General features: G+C 43.4%; 1 protein-coding gene across 1 annotated transcript in view; it reads right to left on the reverse strand.

Moving 5' to 3' along the window:
- Window positions 1-6,000: 6,000 nt before the first annotated feature.
- Window positions 6,001-18,103, reverse strand: part of pcdh1a (protocadherin 1a) — a 69,879-nt gene continuing 57,776 nt past the window's right edge. Inside the window, exon 5 of the mRNA XM_057054317.1 lies at window positions 6,001-9,813. Coding sequence (XP_056910297.1) covers window positions 9,443-9,813 — 371 coding nt within the window. The 3' untranslated portion in view covers window positions 6,001-9,442. The remainder of the gene's footprint in view (window positions 9,814-18,103) is intronic.

The following is an 18,103-nucleotide window of genomic DNA, read 5'->3' on the forward strand; positions in this document are numbered from 1 at the left end:
GAAGTCATCCGGCCACCATGGTGCCTGCTTTCAGAATCCCAGCTCCCAGGTGCAAGCTTTATGATATAGAGAGCAGATGTAGCCTGGAGAAACATCGCCATTTGAAAGTATTTAATTGGAGACTGCATTTCTAGACAGCCAGCCCCGCCGCTGGTTTTACTCTAATTGCCGGCAGCAACACACTTAATGAAGCAAGTAGTGAAGACTGTGGATTAAAGAGTGAGAGTGACCAGGTTTCCAAGGCAACAGCAGCGGCAGTCGAGAAGTGTTTTCATCTTGAGGAAAAGGCTACAGGAGAGCCCAGTTTCCCTGCAGTGCTTCCGGCGGCTGCACAGTGAATATCTATACAGTCACAAGATATGTTTGTTGAAATTGTTGAGGGAATAAAAAAGATAATAATAATGTACACAAGCCAGTGGAGGATTCTACAATCCACCAGAGGAGCAATTCTGCTCCAAAGGCTGGGATCATGTGCATGTCGCTGCAGCGGCGCAGCTTCTAAAAGTGCCTCAGCAGCTACTGCGAGGGAAGTTGAAAGATTTCTGTTTAAGATCTGAACAAAGTCTCTTCTTTTTTCTTATCTCACAGCTCGATATTAATATAAAAGCTTTAGCATTTGCAGCTCTTCAACTAGAGGTGTCCAACATGGATCATCATTGCCCCTGCAGTACAGTTCTGTAAGTGACCCGAGTCCAAATGTTCCAACAGTGAATCCCCCCTCCCACACACACACACACACACACACACACACACACACACACACACACACACACACATCTCTCTTGGTTGCACTCCTGCCTCAGGTCCTGTTCAAACTTGGTTATTTTCAAATATCATTCGTAAAGGAATTGCTCTCCCCTTCCTTTTTGCCAATGGTCTGCAGCCATGTGTGTCATGTATTCCAAGTAGGACACACTATGCCCAGCAGGAGAAGGAAAGAAAGAAGGAGAAACACAATGCGGGCAATAGTCGGGCACATTGGTCAGTAAAGAGTAAAAACAAGAACAAAAAAGCAATAAAGCTGTGGAGTTGTTCGTTAAATATTGGTGGTTTTCTGGACTTTTCATCCAACAATGTCCAGAAAACCACCAATATTTAACATGCACAGCATCTGTGGTATATGTTTAGCCGTATTATTAGAATCTATATTCATTCACATGTATGATGCTACAGAAAAATAACACATTATTAGAGGTGCGAGTTGATGATGAAATGAGCCAGTTCTTCAAAATGTTGAAAAAGGATGGTAATTGGACCATGGCGAGCTGTATGTGTCTTTCATTTTCAATTTGCAGAAGGAAACCTGAATGTGTACTTGAAACCACTTGTAACTAACGAAGTCCAGGAACCTCACTGTCCCGTCTACATGGATAGTTCATTAACAGCAGACACTTCAGATGATATATATCAGACGGGTAAGTGGTTTGATGGTTAAATCTCATGAAATCTGTTGCTTTTTTGCAGATTTTAGCCCTTGTATAATAATATCTAGTAGACCTTTATTGTCACATTTGCACAATCAAACTTTATTTTTAGACTAGTTAACCATAGGGTCATTAATGGGTCTTTAGGCCCCATTTTCAGGTAAATCTCCTGGGGGGAAAAGATAAAACGCTTAATACTGAGACAGCAGAAGTAGGATGGTCACCAGTATCACATTAGTAATGGGAAGCAAACATTTTATTGCAATTTTTGTGAATCCAGCATCTGCCACAGGAGAATTCTGCCTCAGCAAACGTCTTCGGGGTGTCAGTTCTGTGAACTTTTACTGCAACAGCAAGTGAAATATGGTCTAATAGACCATATAAGTTAAAAACTGGAGTCCCTGTTGTCTCTGGGGGAAAAACAAAAACACGCCAGTTATATCAGTTTCTTCATCGAATTCCACTCTGACTTCAGCATTTCCACAGTTGGTACAAGCTTTCGTAGGACAAGTTGTTTCATAGTTTTTATTATTATCAATGTTATTCACACAGCTTTTTTTTAAAACTCTACTGAATAATAAACTAGAAATAAGGATAAAGAACCGTTTAATTCCTCCCAAAAGCTCAACCCTAAACCCAGACTCTACCCTGCGAGGAGCCTTCAGTCGACCCCTCCTCTGCCTTCACTCACCCCATTTGATGAGAACACCACCTCTGTGGTGTCGTTTCTCACCATAATTCTTTTTCCACTTTGAGAGAAATTCTTCCAGATGTTCCATCTCTCTTATTACCCATCTGAACTATAAATGGACACGCTGGCTGCTTAACTCTTTGTCTGTCTCAGGTATTCTGTGTGCCACAGGTTCAGTTCAGCAGTTGACCTGACAGTCCAATTACATGAAGGGTTCAGAACCGGGGGAAATCGTCCAGTCCGAGCCACCAAATCTGCCGTAATTAAAGCAAGGTAACAATTAAAATAACCATCAATAGTTGCCTGGAGTTCAATCCCATTAATCAATCAAGGAACTAAATGCTAGAGAAGCCCAGAATGATGCCAGTCTACAACGAGGCAGAAGATGATTCAGGAAACGTGCACGGCACATTAGGGTGGACGGGTGTGCAAACAGGGAAAACTTCGTTAGTGGTGGGTGTCGAAAAGCCACCCTTCATGATGGCGTGCAGAATAATCATGGTTGGAATTCAGGGTTTACATCTTACATTTCATAATAGTCCCATAATAACAACACGTACACCTGCCCATATATGGAATCCTCTTCGGAATCATTACATTCACGACACTAATCTTCATAATTGTGCCACCTGATACAGATGGGTTTGTGTCCTTCATGTCCACATATACCTCAGGTGGACTCCAGTTATAATGTAAGTTGTTATGATGTCTCCGCGATGGTCAAGAAGACAGGAAGGCTCTCAGAGCAAAAGTTTGTGTTGTGTTCTTGTTGGCATTCTGAAGTGTTGAGGGTAGAGTGATAAAAGGCTACTGTAGGGTTATTTTTTGTGTGTGTTTCTTACTGTATGTGGTCGAGAGACAAAAGATGTAGAAGACTCAATTACCGTTTTCTATTATTGACAAGGAGTAGGATTTGTCTACTTATCAAAGTGCACATTTCATTTCTCAGTTCCCCATTTATATAATACTAACCAAAGAGTTTGTGTTAATCTGCTTCAAGAAACATTTGCTCTTGTATTAAATCTTTGATCGGTTGCAAATTGGCAATTTATCCTTCAGACACGAACTACGACAGTGACCTCGAGGAAACACGACTGATTTAACCCGCCCAATAAGGAGAGCTGCCCTGTTGAACTTTTGTTCCCAGTCAGTGATAAGGTGCTGCCATAATGGATCTCACCTCGGGGTGTTGGGTCTTTAAATAGCCGCGTAAGCTTTCTAAAGATGCATCTAATGAGCTGCACTTTGGCGCAAGCGTTTCCAAATGAGTTTACATCTCTCAAGCGATGCAGTTCTATTGCGCATTTACGCTCAGATCCTATTGATTTAAATGGTTTATTAATTCCATTTTCATAATCCATGACCTAATAGCAAAGCTCATGTTTTAATTGCTTCCATTTTTAAACATCATATGCACAAATCCTGTGTTTGGTGTCAAAAAACAAACAAACAAACAAAAACATATGATGTATAGCGCTGTGCATTCGGTCTCCAGACACTCATTTGGGAGGGAAGTCTTTCGAATCCATCAATTGAATTCCACTCAAGGTGCCGTTTATTAAGACACAGCTTATTCTGCTTGCTTTAACATCAGTTAAGACAGACCTTTGCTCTCTCAAGTCACGGGCTCAACCTGCTGCACTGAAGTTGCACCTCGCAGCAGGGGATTTCATCTTTGACACCCAAAAGCGGTGAATTTTCCAGAATGGTTCACACTGGGTGCATGCCATAGCTTGTTATGCACAATGAACTGGTGCACCACACTGCTCACCGCAGCGCTCGGTCTCTGCTGCTGTCAGAAGCGCTTGTAAATTGGCTGGGAAATGGATTGTGACAAGTCTGTGTGGAGGAGATTGGAGTTAGAACCCTACAGCTTCTGGTTTTTGTTAAAGAATGGTTTATTTTGAACTTTGACCTGGGTAATCCATAAGACCTGGCTTGTTCTCTATTAGTATTTTGCTCCATTTCCGAGAGTGCATTGTTTTCAGCAGCTTGTCCGCCTTAGCATGGGCCTAGCACAGGCAAAAAGGCTGTAATATAAAATACCCTTATCTTAAGAAGACATCCCAAGAGATCTGATGGCCTTTGCTTATAGAGGTTATATGTCTCTTCTCCTGTATTAACTGCCCCTCTCTCCTCTGCTTCTATTGGAATCTGGCCTCATATTTCTGAAGATTCATAATGTAATACAAAAACAGACTGCATTTTCACTGACAAGAACCACTTAGGTCTGATGCACCATATAAAGTATGTGCGGTACTCAACATCATTTTTTGGCAGAGAAAACATACAGTTATTGACAGCACATAAATCTTTCCAACAAAGCCCTGCATTGACTTAAGTCTGAGCCATGAGGCTCAATAGCAGCTCTGACTAATGACTAGTGTCTAATGAGCGCAGATTAACAGGCTCATGCAGACACAGTGCTGCTTTTATTTATTTCCAGAAGAGCTCATACCTGCAGCTCAGCTCTGCAAACTAGTGCACTTTTGGCAATTATGCGTTCGAAAGCATTGTTTTATTAATGTCCAATCCCAGACATTCATTAAACCTTCTAAAACAGCTTCTAAAATTGATTATGTATCTCTGAAATTAATTAGAATGAGACTAATTCTATAATGCTGTGAGTTCCTCTCTGCCCATTCATGCATCTGGAGCATTGCCTCCTTTGTCAGGCTCCAACTCTGTCCTTCTGTCTAATTAGTATAAAGTGGTTGAGCAATTTATTCTTCACATTTGCAGTTTAAAGAGACATTTCTGAAGCATCACAAGGCTTTCATAAAGTGCAGGTCTAGATGTACTGTCCTCAGCTTTTTCTTGACTGGGCCATTTTTGACTATTTGAACAAGTTAAGACTGTTAAATTATTTATTTGTATGGAAAATGAAGTTCAAAGCCTTTGTTAAAGTCCATAATATGGACCTGATAAATAGGGATACATACGATTTGTTTTATTTGTCTTTTATATTCACAAGTCCAATTTTTCCTCCTTTTAAATAAGAATTCTATTAAAAAGTAAAGTCCAAATATCTGAGGGCTGTGATTTGAGCTATGCGCTTTGAGTGATTTTTCATTTTTATTCCAGTGACTGAATATTTACTGTGATTTTCCATCTTGACCTTTTTTCGTTTTCATGCTGTTTTGAAGGGAAATATAAGGCAATACATTTCAAAGTGATTATCAAGGATGATGTTATTCTCTGTGGTTCAGCTGGAAGTTTTGAAACGCGCATGGTCTGAAATTAGAAGACTGCAGGTATAAAAGCAATGTGTGCTCAAAAATGTCGGCCAGGCTGCAGCTGAGTGGCCCTGGCTTTGAAACTTTGTGAAGAAGGCTGGAAGTTGTCTCCTGCTGCATCATAGTTCTTATAAGTGTCTAATATGGTTCCTGTGACAGAGTGGGTACATGAGAAAGAGGTCTTGTTTTACCGAATGCTCATTGTCCATTAAAAGAGATTCAGCATCAGAACACAGCATCTTTATACTCTTCCCGTTAAATACATCGGAACTGGCAGCTCATCAATGTTTCAAAATGCTTTAAAGAAGGTTCTAGATTAAGACGAGTGCATGGTGGTAAGTGTGTTTACCCCTGGTGTATTGTTTTTCTGGTTAAAGTGGTGAAGCAAGGTCCTGGGACTCTCCTACTTCAAGCACTAGAATGCTTTTCTCTCAACATTCTGGGTCTCCCTGACTCAGAAATGAGGTGCTGTTCCCCACATGACAAGAATACTAGTTCTCCTTAATGAGCCTGGGTTCTAGAGTGAGACGAATTTTACACAATATAGCTCCAAGGCTGCAAAACAAGTTATGAAAATGCAACAACCGAAGCCTTGTTCAACACCAAAAGTGATGCATAATAATTATAAACACAGAAAACACTGACATCATTCTTTTTTTTTTCCCTGCAGTGATTTTATTACAAATTTCATGAGGACTTACAGTATTACAAGAGAATTTGTCTACATGCGAAAACAGAACGAAGCAGAACACAGGAGTTTAACAAACTGGTAAGATAAGACAATCCACTGTTCACGATAAACATAAAAACTGATTAAGTCCTCAGGAGGTGGGAGCCGGTGAATGACTACGGTGCAGGCATAGAACGGCCACATTCACACTGACTCAGCAAAGGTCAATCCAACCAAGGCAAGATGTGCACATCTCAAGAAAACATGTTACAATTTTTATATGCCATCGGCTTTTCTCAGAACTTTTAGAAAGCTTCACTTGTATGTACATAAAACTGTACAAAAACATGGCATCACAAGCATTTTATCCTATATAAATATACCAACAATTAAGATAACTAGATTCTCTCTTGCAAAGACATTTTCAAGGCAATTATCTTGTTCTAGATGAACTGTGGAGAAAGAAAAGCTCAGTTAACTTTCAGTTCATTTTGAAGAGGGCATTTTGATCATGAGCCAGCGCTGACGCTTGAGAATGTTTTAAAAAAGAAAAAGCCAGTAAACACCTTCTACCGATCATCTTTGGAATCCATGCTCATATATTCACCTTCTCAACGGACTCTGGGGTTGTGATCTATGTACACTACACCACTGAAAGATTTCTATATTTTTTTTCCCCTCCGACACAACCAGTTTTGATCAGCACAGGAAAAAAAAAGGGAATTTGCTCGCCAAATTCTTTACAATAATTTGTCCATCTGTCCACGGAAATGATCACCATACAATACACACCACAGAGAGGCAAAAGATACTCAAGTGAAGTCAACATTAAAATCAAGGTTAAGTACAAATCAAACATTATCCAACAGACTTTTGGGTGCCGTTAGGTGCTTCGTGTTGTCCTCTTTGATCGAGGGGGAACCGGTCTGTGTTTGACGGAGTAGGAAACACAGTTCATTCAGTGTGAGTTCAAACAGAGGGTCAAACCCGGTGGTACATTGTTCCGGGGCTGCCGAGCAGGAGGCCGTTATTGACTGGAGTCCCACCCGTTAGGAGAGGGCTAAAAGCAGCCCAGACAGATCAAACTCCTGCAGTTCCTTCCGAGTCACCCCGTAAGCTCAGAGAAGGAAGGATACATTCTAGATTCACTAAGGTTTAACCCCCACAGATGAATCTTGATGCAAAGCAGACGTGAATTGTAATCGAGTCAAAGCCTTTGAAAAGATAACATTTTGATTGGAGCCGCGTGACACTGGTTTTAGCACTCATTCCCGACTTTTCACTTTGTTAATTCCAGGTCAGTGATCCTATCTGCACTTCATATTCATGAACGGCTGTCCACGGCTCTGGGAATGGTGCAAATAGGGAAGCTGTTAGGGGGAGGGGTTTAATCACAGTGTATCATGGCTGTTGTTTAAATTTTATTCCAGTTGCTAAATGGCTTTGAAAATGGCATAATGTGCTTTCTCCCCTTCAAGGCAGGATAATCACCCATCTTATTTAATCATGGCCATGTCCAGCAATTTCCATATGCTTCCACTTTAATTATTCTGAACGTGGCTTTCTACGACGCCACGATCAGGCGAGTGCAGATAAAAATACCCCCTTAAACTGATTGTAGCTTTGCGGGTGGATTTGCATTATCTGGTGGGTGCCTTGTCCTGGGGGTGTGTTCACACATGCCCCTGGCTCAGGACTCATTACTCACCATAATTAGGAAACGTCCATTATGGGTTCTCTCACCCTCACTCACAGACTGAATCTCACTATGGAAACAAGCTGCAGAGGCCAAAGGTATCTACAAATCTAATCAAATCAATGTTTAAATCAAAGACACCTGCTAAGCTCACCAACAGCGTAAGGCAGGCTAGTGTTGTCATCATTACCATCCAATTACTGTCTAGTACAGTGTCCTTCAGACATATCCTTCAGATTCACTTGAAAAATCTTTGTAAAGATAAATGAAGCCCATGGGCATGTCCTATTTACCCCCCCACCCCCACCCCTCTTCTTTTCAATAGCCAGAGGAGGGAAAATGCCTAATAATTTATGAAGCGTGCTGCCCTCCAAACAACCAAGATCAGAATCATAGCAGGAGTAAAACAAACTGACTTCTACAATCTAAAGTTCAACCTTTTTTCCTGTCTGCGTTGCGGTGCTAATGCTCTCAATCTAAATATTTATTCTGAAGTCCCATGTGTTTTCCAGAACAATGTTTCTTCAGCAAACAGACACATCCGACCACTTTGTGAGAATTGAAAGGAAAAAAAAAGTCTCCGATGCAGTTTACATCGCAGGGACGGAATTTCCATAATATCGGCGGAGGCTCTTCACACTCAAGTGCCCTTTCATGTAAATATCTTGTCAGAGACGCGCAAAGATTGTGAGGGAGAAAGAATGATGGGCTTTAAGGGAAAAGGTTTATAGAGCACGCCAGATCGCCATGATAGAGTTTAAAGTGATGCACTGGTGGGATTCCATCATCACGATGAACCACTTCTTTCAAAGGAGGCCAATCAGAATGTGTCAAGTGAGTCGTCTGCGTTTGGTCATTATGGCTCTGGGGTTTCTGTGGCCAAGTCAACCGCTTTCATGAGAAGCAATAGGTCACAGTGCTGAGAGTCAGTGAAACATAATGTCAGTTTAAATGTTGCCACACAGCTTTCTCTGCTGGTGGTGCAGCTCTGCGGGGAGTGGGGCTAAAGGCCATTCTGCTATGATTAGGGGTCAAAGGTGTGTGTGGGTGTGGGTCGGTGATTGAATGGAGCAGATAAATGCCTACCTCCAAATCAAGCTCGAATTGAAAATGGTCTCAATCAAGTCATAGACAGCAGCAGCTAAAGAAAACAAAAAAAAGGCTCAAATATTCTCAAACTCTGAGACCGTTTCTTTTCCAGCCTTTGCCAGACAAAAAATATATGTTGAACACGCCATTCATGTATTTACAGCTCTGTACATTAAGATAAACCAATTCATTTGATTGTTGGTTCAAAGAGTTCTGCCTTCTGATAGGCGCTGGATGGCTCCCTATTTAATGATAGCTAATAATGGCACCACAGCACTGATCACAACTTTCAAATTCAAGAGATCACTTCACAGAATGGGACTTGGCTAACTACATCGATAATTACTCACTACTTAAGTAGCAATTGCCATCTGCATTTCCTTTAGATCAGTTTGAATCACATGAATACATGATTGAGTGCACCAATTAACTTTTGTGAAACTCTTCATAAATAGGTTAATAAATTAATCATTTAAGGAAACGATAAAGAAGAGCAAGTGTTCATGCCAGTGTCCCGAGTCACAGCCTGTTACCTACAAAACGGGTGTTGGCATTAGTGTGTGGACGGCCTGTTTCTCTTTCCCAGTGTGTGTATCTTTTCCTCATTTGTGCACCAACAAGACAATGATCTTTCCCTCACAGGTATATTTCTCGTTTCGGGGTGTGGACGGTGGGGGAGGTGGGCGGAAACTCAGAGGCGACGCTGAGGGGCATCTCCTCCAAAGGGCAGTCCTGACTGGCATCGAGACCGCTGTTGGAATAGGCACTGCGCGACGGCGGGAGGCGCGACCGGTGCTCCTCGCCACCCAGCCTGGCGCTCCCGTTCGCCAGGCGTCCCAGGCTCCCCCTCTCCTGGTAAGGCACGAAGGTGGAGAGTTTCGGGGGGTTCCTGGTTTTGCGTACCGGGGAGGGATGGCCAGGCATCCAGCAGGCGTCCGAGTGGCCCAGCTCGCTGCACTCGTTTGTGCAATTTCCTGTCATTGCCACGTCAGGGATGGAACGGATATCTGTGGGCGAGAGAGAAACAAACTGTTCCATCAGAAAGGTTTACATTGATCTGAACATTAGGAAAAAAAGAGGCATTTCTGAACAGAAATTGTGTCATCTCAAGCGCCCCCGCCCCCCCGATGTCTTTGCAGCTGTTGCTAAGCACTAAGCAGTCGACAGCAGTTGCTATGTAGCAGTTGCTATGCAGTGTGTAATGAGAACAACCATGTGTGCCGTCCACAAACTGATGTGTTGCATTCAGGAGATGGCACGCGGCATCTGTGTCATTTAGAAGTGTCCAAAAGCAGTTCCGGTACCTTTAAGATGGATCTCTGTATTGTTGAAGCTCCAAACTGAACTGTTGGATCTGGACGTGTCACACGCAGTATTTCTGACCATTGTTGTATGAATGGTCTCTTTTATGTTGAATAAATGTCTCAGAAATGTTCATTCCCTCCCACCCCGCAAAATGGATAAAAGCCTACAGACACATAATGTAGGCAAGGGTTGGTAAATGGCTGGTCCCCTTTGGGCAAAAGCGGCATCGAATGAGCTATTGATTGACAGTGCCGAAATGAGTTCCCTGCCCTTGATTATCATCCATTTTCTTTTTAACAGTTCCTAATTAAATAATGGATCCATGACCCAGTGACCTCATTTTAACATGCAAGCTGTGAGTGTCTCAAAATAAGTTGGCTTCACTTATCGGCACAAGAGCTGAATGTGAAGCTGCCGTCCGACGGCCCCGCAAATTTATTTATTTTTTCGGAGAACTGCACAGCTGGCATCTCAAAGAGAAGTCGGCCGACCCACCTGTTGAAATCCATGCATCCAACATTTCATGGAAATACCACTCGATTTATCTTAGTTATCCACCCAGAGAGGGCGAGCGAATCAATGTCCCTGAAGTGAGGAGCTGACAGACGAAGCGCTGTCTGTGGCGTCACCCACATGCAATGTTTTGATTGCTGTGATAAATTCACCGCGGCAACACCTCGAAGCCGTCTGGGCCATTAATGAGCGCGTCCGTCAATGCCGCTCCGTCTTGTTCTGTGGGCTGCAGGACAACGCATGGGGAGCTGTGAACGCATTCAACAAGCAAGCGGAGGATTTGGAGCATGCGCCCGCGATTCAGACCCCCGCTCGGAGTGAGTGACGCAACCGCAGGAGATGCTGTTTTCAAAGGCTGTGACGAGGGTTCGGCGCTGAGGGGGGGGGGGGGGCAGGGTTGTCGCTGAGCTTGGGAAAGGTGCCGTGTGCTCGTGACCAGTGGTGAGGTAATTATCCCACAATGCATCAGAATGCTGAGCATGGAAAAACTGCAACAAGGCTTCAGTCAATTGAGAGCCAAAGTAACTATTGAATAAACGAAAGGTCTTTGTCCTTATTTTTCTTTCTGGGGCCTAAAATATTTATTTCTCAGGAGTAATCCAAAGATAATTAGCCCACTCAAGAAGCGAAAAAGGCACAGCTTGATCTATTGTCCTATTGTGATTTTTAATCTCATTGTTCCAATAATCCCATATTTCTGCATGTTTAGGGTATTTGACACGTTTACCTTAGAAATGAACAATGTCCTGCCTTATTCATGAGTAATTACATCATTGTGATTCAAGCAAATTGTTCCCTCTGTTTATGACTCAATTCTTACACTTCGCTGTCTTCTCAAATGAATAAACTTCACATTATTACGTATGCCTGATTAAAAGGAGGAGTTCACAGCTCTGAGAGGCGACTGGTACAAGGTGTTTGCGCACGTGTGTGTGTGTGCATCAGGAGTGTGATGCGCGGTGAGAAATGGGCTCAAGCTACAAAAGATCTCTGCTGGGAAGAGAGTTGGGATGAGGAGTTTGCTCCCGAGCACAAGCGCAGATGTGTAGGCATCTCCTCCAAAAGGATTTCACACTTGATTAAAGCCTCAGCACAGCTTCCAGGAGGGTTATATGCTACACCAAGCAGCTTCATGCAAACTTCACAGTGCTGCCGCACGTATGAAAATCAATGCAAGTGTAGGGGGTGGGGTGGGGGGGGGTCATGTTTGTTTCTATGGGAGTCTAAACCCGGCATTACATGTTCGCTCCTAATGACTCAGTGTCATGCAGAGAGTCGACACACCTCACATTTCCCTGGTAAGCGCATTGCTTCCCCTCAGAACCATTCAACAGCACATCAATGCTGACCCAAAGGTCAGTAATGGATTTATGGCAAGCGTATTTTTCGCAAATACATAATTTGAACCTTTTGCGGCTAAAACAAAACATCTTGTGTAAAATTAAACCATGCACTGGCAGCCGGAATTAACGCCGCGCCGGGCTCGTCTCCGTCAAGGACCATAAAATCGGCGCTGACAACTAAAAGCATCGCGGAGCTTGGCAGACTGTGTCCTTTTCTTCTGACAACGCCAGAGCTCATGACACACGTCGTCATAGGAGAACATGGCTGCTCTAATGCCAAATATTTTAGTAGCCCATTACCCCGTCTATTAAGTTCACATTTAGATTTTATATGCCTTTATTTTTAAAGTCAATTTGGCACCGCAGGTTGGGGTAGGCTTAGTATTATTACTACTACTAATAATCCATTGGTATGACAGTGCCCTATGAACAGAGAATGTTTGCTCACCGGGTCGCTGTAATATCCTTCAATGAATACTTGTATTTGTACTTTTGCACCACCCAAAACATCCTCCCACACGACCGAAACCCTCACTCTTTGGATTTTTGGTGGACGCGATGAATGAGGCAAATGAGTCACAGCTAAAGAGCCGACCAGAGGACTCAGCGAGAAAATTGGTATTTTCTCACCCACTCAAGCCTGTTTTCTCCAGCACCTATACCTGAAATAAATCTGCTCACACTCTGGAACAAACCTTTTAGAGTTTATAGTCTTGTATGTCATGGATGGAGAGCTAAGGTGGACAATGGAGAACAGATGGGCAAAGCAGAGCTCTATTATGCCAGTGACTGGAACAGACTGGCTGGATTTAGAGAGCTTGTGATTTGGTTTTGAGGAGCAATGACATTTCTTACTCGGCGCAGACTTTTTCTTCCTCTACACTTTGAGATGGATTGCACCTGTCGCTGTCTTTCTGTATATTGAGTCAGTCCCATCTGCTTGCTTAAAGCAATACCACAAAAAAGGGGGAGGGGGTAAGGAGAAAAGCAGTTATTTCCACCTTTCTCCACCTTCGGTACCACACCGGCGCCTTAAAGTGAATCATAGCGTGCCTTCCAAACACACCTCCACTGCAGTGGCATAACATGTGCTTCACAGTTACGGAGTGGGGGCACACAGAGCTTAACCCCCGGCTGACAGATATATGTGAGGGCTGGGTTTGCATGCTGCTTGCATCAGGGCGCCAGTGGGAGGTGTTGAGTGTCTAAAGCAGGCTTCCTCATCATCTGATCCCCAGCCCACGGGCATTGGGGGGGGGGCTGCCTCTTCCTGAGATTTCACACTGCTCCTCACTGTTTGATTGCAAATGGTGCCTCTCCCCATCGGCAGCTTTCAAGCATGTGCGCCACACCGCTATGATCGATGGCGAACAAATATGAGAGACCCGGTGCTCGCAGAGGGATGGAAGGAGGGATTTTAATGGTACATTTGTGGTCTCTACAACCACTTTATGAGGGAAATGACTGCATGGATCCAAGAAACAAATGGGAAGGAGAAGAAAGATGTCAGATCTGCATGGATGTGATGGCACATAGCTACGAATGCACCCAACTTCTCGAAAAAAGGGGACGAAAAAACGAAAGAATGGTTTTGTATTTCTTTAGCAGCGACATCCCGAGCCTTGTTATTCAGGTGCTCGGTACAGTTTCTCGCTGTAAGCACAAGTTACCAAAAACAGGTCTTGTTTTCCCTCCAGAGGGTGCATTTTTTTTTTTTAGGGGGGAGGAAAACTTGCTACAAGCACAGAAACAGTGTTGACATGCTCACATTCCTTGCTCATTGAAAAGGAAAACAAAAGAAGGGTGGTAGAGGGTCGGGGGGTTTTTTAACCCCGGGCGGGCTCTTTCAAATTTCTTGGCCAAAATTCGATTGTGGAGGCCTGGAGGCTTCGCTACCTTTGCTGTACAGCGAGTGACACTGGAGATACATCTGCAGCTCACCATATATAATATATAACACATATTCATCATTCTTGTGTTTGGTTCTTTAACCGATCAACTCAATCACAGCCGCAGAGATAATTCTATCGCCGCTGGTCCTCAAGCAGCAGGAGTTCATCGCTTGGTGGAAGTGATGCGATCAATTCTCCGTCACGCTGCACAGAACCTGCTGTCGACACCGAAGATGTCAGTCTCCTTCACCGATTCATTGTTGAGTCACAGCTTACGGAGCGGACCGGGTCATCGAAGGCCAATGAGCGGCCGCGTCCTCCAGCAGGAGGCCGGGCGAGGCCCCCATGGTCGGTCCAGTGGGTGACGGTTCCCCTTCCCATCCGCTCCGCTTTTGCCTTTGGGTTTGTTTATGTGAAGGCTGCCTTTTGTGTCGCTGGGTTTGACAAAGCTTAAGCACCTGCTGACAGATCACGCTATGCACCAGCTCCTTCAGCTGAGAAGTTGATATGCGATGTGAAATGTCAGCCGCTAGTGGGGTTTTGTCAGGACGCGATATGATAAAACGGATTCCGAACACCAGTGGAGGACATCAACATTTCTCAATGATAATACAGCTGCTTTCGCCGACGATGCAATAAACCCCTGACGGCGTTCTTAGCATGCTTGAAGAATGCACGCGATGTTAGTCAAATACTGGCTGAAAATCACATCCATATTAAAAAACAATAGAAAACCAATCTGCCCACCAACAGTATTGACCAGTCCAAATAATGATGCTATAGCTACACCTGCAGGGTCACCTGGACCAGTTCCTGCCTGATGATGTTGTTTTACAGTAATGACCCTCAGAACCAAAGCCTAGTTTATATCCAGGCTTTTAAATGGATGCACATATTGCTGAGGCTCTAACGTCATCAGCTTTCCTCTATACAGAAGCCCAAGGGGGAACTTGAATATTATTTTGTACTGGAATTTTGTGTTTTGTTGTATTTCCCAAAATGTTTTGATTAATCTGCGACTTAACAGATTGCAGTCGACTGCCAACCCACCGGGTTAACTCCAGAAGAAAAGATGCCTCCATGCTTGTGTCTAAATCTTTTATTAGAGCAGTCAGCCTGGATGATAAACAGCATCACTCTATATGCTGAATTCCATCTTATATTCATGCGGGGAACCCTTCGGGGAGGCGGAATAAAATGAGGATCTTGAGTTTGAAAAGCAACGGTGACATCAGTGCCAAATTTAGAAATTTGCATTTGTTCTTTAACCCAGGCAGGTCTTTTATTAACGCGCTTCTCTTTTTTATCTTTAATGTGGCCGATCTGGAGCTGATGCATCATGCTGCAAGCACAGATGCACTGATCTCGATTTGAATGCTGCTCCTCACTCAGAAGTAAGAACAAAGCTAATTGCTTGACATTGCTAAAACATGATGATGATTTAATGTAATAAGACTAAAAGCTAACGACAATAAAGTGCACAGAATGTTGCCCCATTACTTCCAATAACATTTTTAATGTTTTACAGCACTCACCAAAGTTAGCATGCTTAGGCTTAGTGTCTTTTGCAGGTGATAACTGATTCATAAAGCTAAGTTGTTTTTTTAGGACTGCTTTCTTTGACAGTTTTTCACAGCAGGTTGGCTCCCTGCTGCTCGTTTCCCAATTAATGACTGCTTTTTTAACATGTTGATTAGTAGTTATATAAGTGATCTGCAGTTTCTATATATTTTCCTTAGCTAAATTAGCAAAAACTAATTTCTTTTTGGAGTACAGCAGCACATTGCTCATGTATCCAAAGCAGAAATGTAGTAATCTGCTGGCATTATCAAACTCAATTTCTCTCTCATCCTCCTTTTCCTTGTTTCCTTTTCTCGCTCTCCTGAAATGAGAAATCGCACATTTCCCATTCAGTTTTCTGTGTAATTTAATTAGAAAAGCTCAAAGCCATGTAGACTAAATCCCTGCAGCAAGAGGCTGTGACTGGACACCCAATAGACCGACTGTTTTTTTTTCTCATTTTATCTCTCCTTTAATTCCCACCCTCCCACACACACACACACCCACCCCCTTTGCCAGAAAGTATAACTCTATTAAAGTATAACGACGTAGGTCAAGAGTGAGGAAGGTAACTTCACAGACACCAAAGCTTTTGAACATCTGGGATGAGCTCCAGAGGTCTGTTTCTGCCACGTTTCGAGCCATGAAAAAGTAATAATTAGTGGTGCTGCTCAGGGTAGAAATGGTGGGGAAAGAAAAATCAGAAGGAAAAACACCCTTTTTTTTTAGGTCCGGGCTGAAATCTGGTAATTAGTCAATGATGTCATCGTAATTAGACGGACGGTTTGATCACGGGACCCTTCGCCGTGTTTGACACCAAGGTGAGGAGTCGTCTATTTCTGTCTGACGCTCAACTTTTCTTTCTTCTCCACATGAAAAGAACCATTTCCTGGTCCCTGCCTTTGAGGCCTTCCTCCCGCTCCCCTCGCAGTGGCGGCGTTCCACGGCTTCATATTAGCCGAAAGAAGATGATTCATTTTGCAGAAAACATTCAGACTGACTTTTTAATGTGGCTCTAACTTCCCTGTCCCCCGCGCGCATTAAGGAGGAAACACTTAAAGTAATGGACATGTTGTGTTCAGGCCGTGCTGCGTTGCTGATCTGCTCTCATCTTTTCTCTATTTTTGATATTTTTCCCTGCTGCCCACGTCCTAACCTGCATGGGAGAGCCTCAATTTAATCCATTACTGATTTCACAGTCTTGATTTAAAGGAGTGGAGGGCAGGAACGGCCATGGCAAATAACGTAGGCATGGGTAATTTTCATCAATGTGAAAATCAAAGTCTTTCATTTATATGTGATCTACAGCTCTAATTATTTAAAAAGGATGTGATTTTTCTTCTCGGATGATTTCCCCTGATGTTAAGTCCTGTGCACCCTTTTATGCCCGCTATCTTTCACTCATTGATCTCACTGACATACTAAATGGATAAAGTTCAAAAGCGCCCCTCTCTTTTTGTTTTGTTAATTCCTTTGATTTTCGCGGCCTGCGGGACCACAGACGGTCCGAATAAGCCCAAATGTACGTGGAAAAGCGGGAAAAAATAAATGTGTTAAGAGCTATCGCCATGGTGACGTATTCTCAACAATTTCCTGAGCCATCTGGGGCGACTTAGGTCGGCCTTTGGCTGCCGCCGCCGCTCGTGTGAACGTAAATCACATCCAACCCAAAAAGGGAAACGAGGCGGCCGTGGTTGCTACTGGAGCAACGTGCCGCTTGGATGCTTTCCAGGCAAAACATCAGCACAAGTGATAAAGAGATAAACTTTAATACGCCCAGATTTAAATAATGCAGCCGCAGCAGGTGCGTCGTGTTTAGAATATGGTTAAACCGGCCGCATAATCTCGCCAAATCTGATCTTTTGGAATCATGTAAGCAGCCCATGCGGCAGCTAAATAACGGCTCCGGAGAGGCAAAGCTTTATTTGACCATTTACGATAGATGGAGACTTGCTGCATGACTGACAATTCTCCGGGAAAGTCAGCATACTAATGCGGCCAGACGGAAAGCTCTGTTCCCACAATGCCCGAAACAGAAAAGCGCTGCATTTGGAGCAGGACAATTCAAATTTATGATGTGATGAAATATGAAAATTGCCTTTTTGAGCAACAGAGAGGCCACGGCAGTGAATTTACAATATTGCTGTAGCCCTCCATATCCCGAACCAGATGATTGCTTTCCTGAAGAGGTTTTCATTAAAGAAACGGGGCATATTCATCTATACTGAACCTATAGAATATTAGAGAAAAACCAACTCCTGGTCTCTGCATGTAGACAGAAATGCAAAACACGATGGAAAGGGGTCCGTCGTCCCGGGCTTTGAGGTCAGCGCAGTGGTTCCAGCCACAATTCGCCTTCCTCGGGTGATCATCAGATCATTTCCTACTGTTTGACAGAGTTTGAGCTCCAGCCTGTAAAAATACGACAAATAAATTGCTGTTTCCATTCACACCCGAACCAGCTAAATCCAGCCTAAAAATACAGTTGACCTAATGTGTGAATGAGAAGGCGGATGAGGGATTAACGCTTCATTATGGGAAGGTTCTGGGTCATTGGAAGAGGACCGTGTTTTTAAAATACACCATCTTTTGTCTACATTAAAAGAGAATAATATAAATGTTTTAGCATATCAGTGTAACATAAATGGACAGGACATCCACTGCAGTGTGAGAGACGCATTAAA

The sequence above is a fragment of the Takifugu flavidus genome, chromosome 14 (assembly GCF_003711565.1).
Source record: "Takifugu flavidus isolate HTHZ2018 chromosome 14, ASM371156v2, whole genome shotgun sequence".
In the NCBI taxonomy this organism is placed as follows: Eukaryota; Metazoa; Chordata; class Actinopteri; order Tetraodontiformes; family Tetraodontidae; genus Takifugu; species Takifugu flavidus.